The following is a 13,288-nucleotide window of genomic DNA, read 5'->3' on the forward strand; positions in this document are numbered from 1 at the left end:
TGTGGGCAAACTAAATTAGTGCAAAAACTACTCAATGTGCGCTTGCAAAGTGCCTTCAGTCTATATTGTTCTTTCCGGTTAGAAAAACTGTGCTGCGTGTAAAAAATACGAAGTAATGTTCACGCAAATTTTGAACGCAAATTATAATAAAAATACATTCATATGTAGCATGATGCGGGCCACAAATTTAATGCTGACGGGCCGCCTGTTGAGTACCTGCTTTAAATCACGACACATAAAACTGGATGCAGTTCAGTTGAATATATTTTCACAATCAAGCAATCAGAAAAAAACAGCATTTTTACCAACAAATCACACTTTCAACTCAATAGAGAGAGAGAGAGAAAAAAAAAAGAAAAGAAACAGAACGAGAATGAGAAAAATATCAAATCAGTCCGGGAATGCTTGGTAATAACGGCAGTTTCAAACTTGGGTAAAGTTGGTTTTATATTCGCACATTCGGACTTCCGCGTTTAAGAACGTTCTGATAATGTGCAATAAAGTTAATGTTTGCAAATTCTAAACAGCGACATGATATTTACAACCAACGATTGTAAACCTACAACATTTTTCACAATCGATCAAAATGGGCAAGTATTATTTTAATTGCACACTTACTTGCGAACGTCCACTGAATGTCCAATGTAGTGTACAAAGTTATTGTAGCCTATGCGGAAGTCCGAATGTGCGAATATAAAACCAAATTTACCCAAGTTTGATTCTGGCAGGTCTGTCAGCGGTGACTGGCAGAGTGTAATACATAATTGTATTATTATTGATATAACATTATGACTCTATTCTTTTGTATTATTCACGTTTTAGATGGGTTTATCTCAATTAAAGCAGTCAAATGACCGTGATCTCAACTGATGGAAAATGACGCTTAGCCCAGCCAGCCACTGCTGAGATGCGAGTATAACGCGTTCTCTACCACTCTCGCTGCATGGAAATACATTATTGTATTATTATTAATATAATATTATGACCATTCTTTTGTATGGTTGACGTTTTAGATGGGTTTATGACCGTGATCTCAACTGGTTGCTAATGACGCTTCGCTGGACGCTCAACCATCGAGCCAATGTTGCCTTTAATTCCAAGGAAATGTATCGAATCATGATTCGGATCGCGTGTCAAACCGCCAAACTACTGAAATCATGTGACTTTGGCGCTCCGAACCGCTGATTCGACACACTGATTCATAACGCTCCGAAGCTTCCTGAAGCAGTGTTTTGAAATCGGCCATCACTATAGAAGTCGTTATTTTGTTTTTTTTGGCGCACCAAAAATATTCTCGTCTCTTTATAATATTAATATTGAACCACTGTACTCACATGAACTGATTTAAATATGTTTTTAGTACATTAATGGATCTTGAGAGAGGAAATGTCATTGCTCCCTATGCAGGCCTCACTGAGCCATCGGATTTCAACAAAAATATCTTAATTTGTGTTCTGAAGATGAACAATGGTCTTACGGGTGTGGAGCGGCATGAGGGTGAATAATAGATGACATTATTTTCATTTTTGGGTGAACTAACCCTTTAAGAAAAAGGGGGATGTGGTGTAGTTATATACATTAAGGGTGTAATTGCATATTGACTCCACTAGCATACTGACGGTCACCTTGGTTTTACTGCTGGGGTTACCGGGAGTGTAGAGTGAGTGATTCACATGCACAAGCTGGTGAGCATATATGCAAATTAAAGATAATTAAAATAAAAATTTATATATATATATATATATATATATATATATATATATATATATATATATATAAAATTATTATTAATATTATTTAGAATGATATATGACCCACAGAAACTTCACAGTTCACAGATGCAGCGCCATGAATTAAACAAGCATTATGACATCTACAGTATGTGTAACTGCAGTCTTTCCTCTGTAATGAAACAGTGAGTCAGTTCACAGAATGTCACTGCAAGTTCTCTTGTTCTCTGTTTTATTATGCATATATTTTGTTGTTTATGGTCATCTGCTGTTGTCTTTTTCCTTTATTGAGATTACGCCTCATTCTCACAGGAACTGTAGCTTGAACTTTTACTTGCATCTGAAAGAGAAGACCGACAGAAACAGGACTTTTATCTTTGTAACGTCACTGACTGACTGACTCCACCCACACATTCAGATCTCTTCCTGATCTCACGATGGCAACAGAGAAAGACACATATAAGCAGATGAAAACTACAGGTAACACATTTCCTAATAAATACTCTATATGTAAGAAGACATGTAAATATCAGATTTACTAAAACATGAGTTTATTTTAATCATGAATGTAATTAATAACTGTATGAACAGCAGGAACATCAGTGAGTTTCACTTTCATTTCTGTCACAGAACCGTATGAGAAACAAATCTGTGTGTAAAAGTGTGTGTTCAGTGTCGAGATGCATGAATATTTACAGATGTGAAGTGTTTTTAGTTCATGATCTTTAGCTAAACATGCTGGAGCAGAAACATGATGCAGAATATCTGCACAAGTTCAGCATGTAGAGATTAAAGCGTCACATCATGTTCAACACATTTTGGGTGAACTATCCCTTTAATCTACTACAGCTAGTCTCTGTTTATTCTGCTCAGAAACATCCACACATGTGCAACTCCATCAAACATTATCTGGAGGAATGAACAGTCTCACTGTGAATCTCTCGCAGGACGATGATCAGACAGACGTCAGGAGTCACAGAAGGTGATCAGATGAAGACTAAAGACAGAGACGAGGAGAGAACAGAATATCAGCATGTCCGCCGCTGACACCAGAGGTGACAATCAGACAGATCAGAGTTTAAAGTGATTCTTCAAAAACATTTTCAATTCATTCTGTCAGTAGAATTCAAACTCTTGAAGGACTTCATTTATATGCAGAGACAAGAATATACATAACATCCGAGGATATTAATTTCTTTATTGAAAATCAGCTAAATTCTTTTCCTTTCCTCAATTCAGCAACACTGAGTAACTCCAAAGATAATTTATTCTCTAGTAATTTCCCAGCATCGCACACTTTCACTTGTTTCAACAATTCGTTCAAAGGTGATGTTTTCTGTTGGTACATGTGACTATGATGAGTGTCAAGTATAATGTAAGACTTTTGTTTCATACAGTGATCGTTGCCCACATTCCTCCTCGTAGGAGAAGATGGAGCATAGACCAACCTCCTCACAGTAAGTCTTTACCTACATAAATGCATGAAGTGATGAAGAGTGTAGGAATTATGGGTAATTTATTCCTATCAAAACACAAGTGATAAATTCAACCTTCTACTGGTGGATTCTGGTCATTTAGATCTGTGATGTTTGATTAAGATCAAGATCTTGCCATCATAACATGTTACATATCACATGTGTCATGTGTTAGTGTGTGATGTGAGGATCGTGAACTCTGAATGTCTGATTTGACTCTTTGCAGTGAGGATTGTTCTTCTGGGGAAGAGCGTGTCAGAAAACAGTGGAGTGGGAAACTTCCTGTTGGGACGAGCAGCGTTTGACAGTGAAGCTCCTCCAGATGTTGTAGAGAGAGTCGGAGGAAGATTGAAGGACAGACACGTGATGATCATCAACAGTCCTCAGCTGCTCCAGACAAACATCTCAGATCATCAGATCACACAGACAGTGAGAGAGTGTGTGTCTCTGTCTGATCCAGGACCTCATGTGATCGTTCTGCTCCTCAAACATGATCAGTGTTCAGCAGAAGATCAGGAGTGTGTGGAGAAGGTGCTGGACTCTTTCTCTGAGCGCGTTTATCAAAACACAATGGTGCTCACCACACAAGAGCCCACTGAAACCAATGACATCCTACAGAAAATCATTCAGAAATGCTTCAACAGACACTTCAGTCTTCAGAGAAGCAGCTCTCCTGATGATCTTCTGCAGACGTTTGAGGACATTGTGCAAATGAATGATGGACGACACCTGGATTGTGCTGAAGCTTCACAGTATTTCACAATGAAGCAACAGGACACAGAAAGATGTGAGTGTGATGATATTTGATAGTTTGTAGTGATATATTTATATATATATATTTTTTATAAATGTTCTTCTCTCAGTTTCAGAGGGTGTGAAGCTGAATCTGGTTGTGTGTGGGAGTGACGGCACGTTAAAATCCTCCATATCAGAGCAGATCCTGCAGCAGACAGACAGAAGATCAGACGTGGATCTTCATGGACGTCAGATCAGTCTGGTGGATCTTCCAGCTCTGTTCAACACTCGTCTCTCAGAGGAGGAAGTGATGCGTCAGACTCTCCGCTGTGTGTCTCTCTGTCATCCTGGAGTTCATGTTTTCCTCCTCATTATTCCTGATGCTCCACTCAATAATGAAGACAAAGCAGAAATGGAGGAGATCCAGAGGATCTTCAGCTCCAGAATCAACAAACACATGATGATCCTCATAATGCAGAATTCAGAGCATCAGACAGCAGAACTGAATGAAGAAACACAGTCTGTCACTGAGAGATTTGGAGGACGACATCATTTCTTTGGTCCCAACACACAAGTGTCCACATTGATGGAGAACATTGAGAAGATGCTGGAAGAAAACGGAGGAGGCTTTTTCTCCACAGAGACATTTCTGGAGACCCAGATGGAAAAACTGATGAAATATGAAGAGATGAAGAAGAAAATTGACTCACTAGAGACACATTTACTGTCACAAGGTAATGAGCAGAAAATCAGTTTGGGTCTTAAACTAAATTCTAAACTAAAACTCTTAAACTTAAATTCTACAATAGATTTATTCTATAAATGTGTTTTATACATTTGTGTTTTTAAACAGCAGAACTGATTCTAAAAACTTTCAAATTTCAAATATTCAAAATTGAAAAGTGGCTCATCTTACCCTGACTTTCCTGTTGATCTCGTCATGTTTTCTTAAATTTCAATATGATTTGTTTATTAATTTTCAGGTCCAAGAGAAAACACAGATGAACTGAGGATTGTACTGCTGGGAAAAACTGGAGTTGGGAAGAGTGCAACAGGAAACACAATCTTAGGAAGAGATGCGTTTACAGCAGAAACATCTCCAGAGTCAGTTACTAAAGAGAGTCAGAGAGAATCATCTGAAATCAACGGCCGACACGTTACTGTGATCGACACTCCAGGACTGTTTGATACTGAACGGAGTAATGAGGAGATCCAGAGAGAAATCAGACACTGCATCTCCATGATCCTGCCTGGACCACATGTGTTTCTCCTGCTGATTCCACTGGGAAGATTCACTAAAGAAGAACAGAAATCAGTGAAGATCATCCAAGAGACGTTTGGAGAGAAATCTTTAATGTACACCATGGTGCTCTTCACCAGAGGAGACGATCTGAAGAACAAAAGTATTGATCAGTATATGGGAAAACCTGGATCTGTGATCAGAAACCTGATTGAAGCGTGTGGAAACAGATTCCATGTGTTCAATAATAATCAGACTGGAGACCGAACACAGGTGTCTGATCTACTGGAGAAGATAGACAACATGGTGGAAGAAAACGGAGGGAGTTTCTACTCATGTAAGATGTTCAGACAGATGGAGAGAGAAAGACAAGAACAACAGATGAAGATCCTGATGGACAGAGTAAGAGAAAGAGAAGAACTGATGAACAAACTAGAAGAAGAGAAAGAGAGTATGAAGATGATGATGGAAGAAGAACGACAGAATCATGACAAAGAGATAAAGAGAAGAGAAGAGGAACTGAAAAGAGAAATAAGAGAACAAGAGAAACATCAGAGAGAAATACGAGACGAGATGAGACGAGAACGAGAGACATTTAAACATGAAATAGAGGAAATGAGACAAGAAAAAGAGAATTTGAAGAAAGAAAAGGAAAAACTTCAGATCAAATATGACACAGAAACAGACAGACTGATGAACAGAATAGAGAATGAGAGGAAGAAAAGAGAGGAGGAATTTAATGAGAGAGAAGAACGATATAAAACACTAATGAAAGAGAAAGAAGATCTTCAATCCAAACATGAAGAAGAAGAAAACAAGATGAAGATCCTGATGGAGAAACTGAACAGAGAAAGAGAAGAACTGATAAAGAAACATGATGAAGAGAAAGAGAGAATGAAGAAGATGATGGAGGAAGAACGACAAAATCATGACAAAGAGAGAAAGAGAAGAGAAGAAGAATTTTATGAGAGAGAAGAACGATATAAAAGAGAAATGAATGAACAGGAGGAGATGATGAGAGATGAAATGAAGAGAGAACGAGAGATGTTTAAATATGAAATGAGGAAAGAAAAAGAGAATCTACAGACAGAAATAGACAGCCTGATGAACAGAATAGAGAATGAAAGACAGAATCATGACAAAGAGAGAGGGAGAAGAGAAGAAGAGTTTAAAGAGAGAGAAGAACGATATAAAAGAGAAATGAAAGAGAGAGAGGAGCTCGAGAGAGAGATACAAGACGAGATGAGACGAGAACGAGAGTCATTTAAACATGAAATAGAGGAAATGAGACAAGAAAAAGAAAAACTTCAGATCATAAATAACACAGAAATAGACAGACTGATGAACAGAATAGAGAATGAACGACAGAATCATGAAAAAGAGAGAAAGAGAAGAGAAGATGAATATACAGAAAGAGAAGAACAATATAATATACAAATGAGAAGAGAACGAGAGGAATGGGAGCAACAGAAACTGGAGGAAAAGACAAGAAGGGAAGAAGAGAAGAAAAGGACAGAGAGAGAAAAACAGATTTCTGATGAACAGATTCAGAGACTGAAGAGTGAAATGGAGGGAATAATCAGAGAGAAAGAGAGTATGAAGATGATGTTGGAGGAAGAACGACAGAATCAAGACAAAGAGCGAAAGATAAGAGAAGAAGAACTGAGAGAGAGAGAAGAACGACATAAAAGAGAAATGGCAGAAAAGGAGGTGCAGTTGAGAGACGAAATGAAGAGAGAACAAAAGGAATGGGAGAGACAGAAACAAGAGGAAAATAAGAGAAGAGAGAAAGAGTTTAATGAAAGAGAAGAAGGATATAAAACAAAAATAAAAGAGAAAGAGAGACAGATGTGTGAGAAGATGAGAGAACAAGAGGAATGGGAGAAACAGAAACTAGAGGAAAAGACAAGAAGAGAAGAAGAGAAGAAAAGGACAGAGAGAGAAAAACAGATTAGTGATGAACAGATTCAGAGACTGAAGAGTGAAAAGAAGGGAATAATCAGAGAGAAAGAGAGAATAGAAAGAGAGAGACGAGAACAACTAGAGGATTTAGAGAAGAGACTGACAGAAGAAAGAAACATGAGAGAAGATCAACAAAAGACTTCTGAAGAAACACTGAAACTCCTTGAAGAACAGCATGAAGAAGAACTGAAGAGAAGACGAGTGGAGTGGAGAGAGGAATATGAACGAGAGAAAGAGAAGATGATGAGGAAGATCTGCTCTGAAACTGATCAGTCACTACAGGTGAGTGTTTGTGACACTTTGGTCTTTAGTGTTTCTGCTGTTAGTAGCTACACTTTCACCAGTAATAATAACCCACAGGAACTTACCAAACTCAGAAAATTAAGAAATCTCTTCTTTCTCAAGTCTTTGTTCACTGAATGATTTGTGTTTCAACTCCAAAAGGTCGCAGCCTACAGGAAACTGGAGACCGAATACAGCAGGTGGTCCTGGAGTCTTCACAGAGCCATGATGGAAACTGAGAACAAACTACTGAACAAAATACAACATGGAGAAATTCATGAGGTTGAGGAAACTGATCTTCAAAGAGGACTGAAGAAGACAAGTGAAGAAGTGGAAAAATCAATGTCTGAATTCTTTGAGAAAGACACTGATAAATATATACTGATTCAGTGGAAAACATCATTTGAAATCAAAATCAAAGAGCTTCAGGAAAACATTGTGAGAGAAACAAAGAGGAAATTAAATGAGGTTCTTCAGCAGCGACACCTGAAGAAAGAGATTGATGATCAGAGGAAACATCATGAAAACACTCTCTATGAAAAGAGCAAAGAACTCGCCTTAAAACTCAAAGACAAAACAAATGATGAAGAAACACTGAAGAAAGAGTTTGATTTGTTCTGGAAACAGAATGTGAAGAAGATCATCATCAGAGACACTCCTGCAATCAGAGACATTGATATAATGAGAGATGTGAGAGAAATCCTCAGTGACCTCTATGAAAGTGTTTCTGTAGATCACTGGAGGGAGAGCAGAGATATTTTCACTTTGCATAGTTACTCTGAATATGTACGGTTAAAGAGGTTAAGGGGAATTAATGGATATTCATTAAATTTGTACATATCAGCTAAAGAGATGATGGGTTATGTTCTATCTCCAGAGGATGAAGCCCAAATAAGATCATTTGTCACAGATGTTTCTCAGCAGACAGACAAACTGATTCAGTCATTTAACATTTCAAAGATTGGCTACAACATCAGCTGCATTCAACAACTGATAGATTACATCAAGAAGAAAGTAACAGAACATCAGGAACGAGTGAAATATGTGTTCAAGAATGAATTCTTCATGGATCTGGTTATTTCCATCTGTAAGAGATCAAACAAGAAGATCACTGACCAACACAGACTGTTCAGAGAAGCCAATGATCCTGTAATATATTTTGAGAAGAAGAGAGGAGAGTACTATAGTATTTTCCAGAAATATTGTCATGGAGCAACATCAGCTGCCATGTTTGGGGAGATCATCTGTCAGAAACTGAAAGAGCCCGTTGAGCAGAGTGTCTACAAGAAGACTGCCAGAGATCTGACAGATGAAATGATGAAAAACTGTGAATCACTGAATGGAAACAGATCAAATCTGGAGAAACACATCCTGAAGACACTGGCAGAAGAGCAGGATTTTGACAAATACATGAACTACATTCATAAACCCAGAGATCAGTTCAAGAGTTTCATCAGAGATGAAGTCAGGCGGTACATCTCTGATAAGTTCAGTGTCAGTGTTTTACCCAAGATGAAGAAGAACATTGAACTCCTGCAGCAGAAGATCATGAAAGCAGCACATGAATCTACTGAACATGTTCAAGAGAACAGAGGAGATGTTGGTTTGTGGTTGAAGAGATTCACACAGCAGATCTCAGATGAGCTGATCTTCTCTGAAAAAGACCTCAGAGGAGTCAAACATGATGATGTTGATGATTTCAACCTCCTAGAAGATGTGATGAGACGAGAACTTACTGCTATAATGACTGAGATCAGCAGTAGATTCAACACTGATACATTTCCAGTAAAACTGGACCTCAAGTTCAGACCAGATGAGCTTCTGATTGATCTCTTCTGTCAGTGCTGTTGGGTTCAGTGTCCGTTCTGTGGAGTCACCTGCACCAACACCATAAAAAACCATGATGGAGATCACAGTGTTGCTTTCCACAGAGTGACTGGAATTAATGGCATATATTACAGTTCAACAGGGAATCTCTGTACTGATATTTGCACAGATTTAGTGGCAAGTGATCATGATTTTAATACATTAGATAAATGTGTTCAATATAGAGACTACAGAAGAGCAGGAGGAGTTTATGCAAACTGGAGCATCACTCCTGATCTCTCTGATCTGCCCTACTGGAAGTGGTTTGTGTGCAGATTCCAGAAAGATCTGGAAAAATACTACAGTGAAACAATTGAGGGGAGTGGTAAGATCCCAGATGAATGGAGAAGATACTCAAAACAGGATGCAATTGAGAGTTTGGATCGATACATGTGATGGAGCAGATGAAGACTGAGACTCTTGCGTCTCCTCTCAGATTCAGATCAGTCAGAAATGAGTTTCTCTGACATTCATCAGTGAATCTGAGCTTATCTACACCTCAGAAGATCAGAGCTTCATCAAATACACCAGAAGAGAGTTAAAGACAAGATTCAGTTCCTCATACAAGTGTCTGTCTGATGATCAAAACAACATATTTCTGAACATATGCCTCATTGATAAAGCTCAAAATGCTTGATATTATAGTTTATTAATAATCAAAACAGCTTAATCTGTATCATGAACTGAAAAAGATCTATGATAAGGACATTAATGACAGACTGTTGATGAAATATGATTGAAGTGTGTGTTTGTTAAAGCTCAGTGCTGGAATCAGACGATGGAGGAACGTGTGAGAAATAAACAGATGTGTGAATCAAATCTCTCAGACCTGTCAATCTGATTCATATTGATTCATATTCATATGATTCACTCGACACAAATACTGTCAACATCATGAATTTATTGACCTTGTCAAGTGTCCTTTCACACTTGTTTAATATTTACTCGTATTATGAGAAACTTTGATTTGACTTTAGGAATTGAAATGATGAAACCTGAAGATCTCTATAGCAGATTTTCATTCTCTGACAGTATCTCAGTCATTGATAAAATTCATCACTTAAACATTGCTAAAACATAATTAATAATGCTTACTACACAATACTGTGATCAAAATGTCTAAAGAGTTAGAAATTAAGAGACAGAGAGAAATGTGCTGAGTGTCGACAGGATCTGAACTCAAACTCTCACTGATGATCTTTGACAGTTCATATCTGTCTCATTCTCTGTTCAGTGTCACAAGAGTTCATCAGGATCATTTCACACTGATTGTTCATATGAACTCGTTCTAGAAACTTGTTAAAGCACATCAGCTCCAGCTTTGGGTTCTCCAGCTTCATCCTGCTGACCAGATGATGAGGATGAGCTGATCCTGATGGAACTGGAAGACGGAGGATTTTAATGACACTCTTAAACTGCAGGAGTATCCACACATCTTCATCTGTTTATCTGAAGCTCTGTGTTGATCCTGTTGAACATCTGCAAGCTCTCTTTTCTTCTGCATTTCCTCAACCAGTTTTTGCTGTTTCTTTTTTTCTGTTTTCCCAAACCTCTGTTCTCCATATGCTAAAACAGGTTTGAGACCCCTGGTGTAAAATAATCACTGAATTATCATTTGTGTGATTGTTAGAAACAAAGACTAACAATGAAAGACTAAAAATGATACTTCCGTCATAAAGTCATATTTGATAATTAATCAGTGGCCTAAACTAAATGTCTGAATGAATAGAAAATACTTTGATGAAATATACTAATAATATGTCAATCTGTTTTTCTTCAGTTATTCATAAATCGGACACAGAGGAACAGTGTAAGCTGGTTTTACTGCAGCACATGCCTGGCAACAATAACATATGCAGATTTTAATCAGTTTCTGTCAGTTCCTGACACTGTTTCAGAGTACATGATTGTTTTACTGCTTGAAGTTTCTGTTTTGACGTTGTTGTTTGTTGAGTGTCCGGCAGATGGCGCCAAATCTCCATTCAAACTGATGACTCTTGAACGGCTTTCATTCATACGAGGCAGTATCAGTCCAATCACGTGACCGTTATTATATCTGTATTATTACTGACAGAATTAATCACGCTTACTGATTAAGCGCTCTCATGAGTCACGTGTGTCTGTTTCTGCCTGGTGTTCCGTACAGTGTGTGTGTGTGTGTGTGTGTGTGTGTGTGTGTGTGTGTGTGTGTTCAGTTAGTGAACGCTAGAACTGCGTCATCAATATCTGCTCATTCTTGCTCTTAAGATTCCCGAATGATTTCCGTCACAAGGCACGTGCAGGAATATCAGGCGCCTCCTCCGCAGGATCACGTGAACCGAAAGTGAAAGTGAAAGTGAACAGTCTTGAACAGCAGCTCGACTCTTGTGAGGTTATATTCCGCGCATTGCTGTATTTTATGCTCATATGTTGGTTTGGTGATATCAGTAATAATTTCGAGCATCTATTGAGATTTTTTTTTTTTTATGTTTTAAAGCGTTTTTCTTTTCGAGGAACCGTTTTTATGAGCTTCATGTGTTCAGATTATACAGTGAAGATGGCGACCGGAGCTAAAACACTTCCTAGTAAGAAACTCCGTTTACACGCTTCAAAGACAGTTTGAGTTAATATTATTCTATCCAATCCTGCTTCACACTGAGCTGATGAATATATTCATGTACATGTGAGTTCATTTCTGCTGTCGCTTATCTAAACCTGGGGAATCACAATACAGTCGACTCTGCCTTATTTTACATTCACACTCCATATTTTCTGTCTCTTTCAGAGATCAGCTCCAGTCCAGATGATCCAGTGATCCGGATTCTTCTGATGGACAGAAGCTCAAAAGCTCATCTGGAAACACTACTGGGAGAAAGAAAGATTAAAGTTAAAAAGAAGCATAAAGCTGAAGTTTGAGAGAAGAGGAATTCTCCAGATCTGAATAAAGAAGATGGAGACGATGATGAAAGAGGACACACCTGGACTTTATGATGATGAATTCAGTAAAGTGTAGCTGATGTTCTTGTCTCCACGCTTTTCTCTTCACCATTGAAGTGGATTTATTCACTTGGGAAAATAAGAAAACATGAAGAAACTCCAAAGAGTGTTTTGGGAACACACGTTAAAAACTTTTATAACAGCAATGATAATTCACACTACACAGAGTGAACTGGACCAAACAGTGGTTTGACACGATATATGTAGAACAACAGGAACTGGACTGGAGTATTACTGGACCGAGGCTTTCAAAACACATATAAATATACAGATCAATATTTCTGTCTTTATCATATGTTGCAGAACGCAGTTCCGCACACTTGAACCGTGTTACATGTCACTGGCGATCACAGGAAGTGCATCTCCTGCGGTGATTCATTATGCTGGTTTCTCATGTTAACTACAGTAAGAACAAATGTAGCTCCTCCTCCTATGTCAGCCTAGCCTGCCTGTTTCTGACGCGCTCGCGCTGCAGTACAACAGCACGAGACCATCCTGCCATCAAGAGCCCTTCATTCATTAACTCTGAAGATCTGCTATCAGGTAAACACAGCTTTAATATAGTCAGTCTATAGGTTTAATTACGGTTTCTGTTGATTGTTGTTAAGGATTTTAAGTGTCAGCGCCAGGATGAATTACTGAAAAAGGCATGTTAGGAATTTCAGAGGAAAGATTTAAAAAAAAATCCAAGAAATAGAAATTTTATTTATAAGCGTTTAACTGTCTGCTAAAATGAGTGTTTGAGTTTTATCATCGCTGTCTGAAGGACGATTCATAACTTTTACCAACGATACTGTAAAACAAAATGTTCACAATATTTCCCCTTGAACGATGAAATGGAAGAAATCAAGAAATAGCAACAGTTTATCAATAATGTTCGACGGCTGCCTGTACATTTTATATGAAAGTTGATAATTAGAGTGAGATGTCCCAAAAAGCATTAGGCTATGTGTGTTTATTTTTTTAAGAACCCAAGAAAAATACTTGATTAAGTTGTTTTGTACAGCGCTTTATTCATCCCT

General features: G+C 38.1%; 1 protein-coding gene across 31 annotated transcripts in view; it reads left to right on the plus strand.

Annotated features, from left to right (window-relative positions):
- The window catches only part of LOC127509839 (early endosome antigen 1-like), a 99,187-nt gene that overhangs the window by 34,196 nt on the left and 51,703 nt on the right, over positions 1-13,288 (plus strand). For 28 of the 31 annotated variants that reach the window (XM_051888941.1, XM_051888937.1, XM_051888942.1 and 25 more), the window contains exons 1-8: positions 1,921-2,210; positions 2,604-2,785; positions 3,128-3,187; positions 3,432-3,992; positions 4,069-4,674; positions 4,924-7,424; positions 7,587-11,952; positions 12,055-12,809. In XM_051888941.1, the coding sequence (XP_051744901.1) occupies positions 2,764-2,785; positions 3,128-3,187; positions 3,432-3,992; positions 4,069-4,674; positions 4,924-7,424; positions 7,587-9,686 (5,850 nt within the window). In that variant the 5' untranslated portion in view covers positions 1,921-2,210; positions 2,604-2,763 and the 3' untranslated portion in view covers positions 9,687-11,952; positions 12,055-12,809. Of the gene's footprint in view, positions 1-1,920; positions 2,211-2,603; positions 2,786-3,127; positions 3,188-3,431; positions 3,993-4,068; positions 4,675-4,923; positions 7,425-7,586; positions 11,953-12,054; positions 12,810-13,288 lie in introns of those variants that run through there. The other 3 variants (XM_051888923.1, XM_051888921.1, XR_007929371.1) reach the window with 3 other exon arrangements.

This window comes from Ctenopharyngodon idella, chromosome 3 (assembly GCF_019924925.1).
Source record: "Ctenopharyngodon idella isolate HZGC_01 chromosome 3, HZGC01, whole genome shotgun sequence".
NCBI lineage: Eukaryota > Metazoa > Chordata > Actinopteri > Cypriniformes > Xenocyprididae > Ctenopharyngodon > Ctenopharyngodon idella.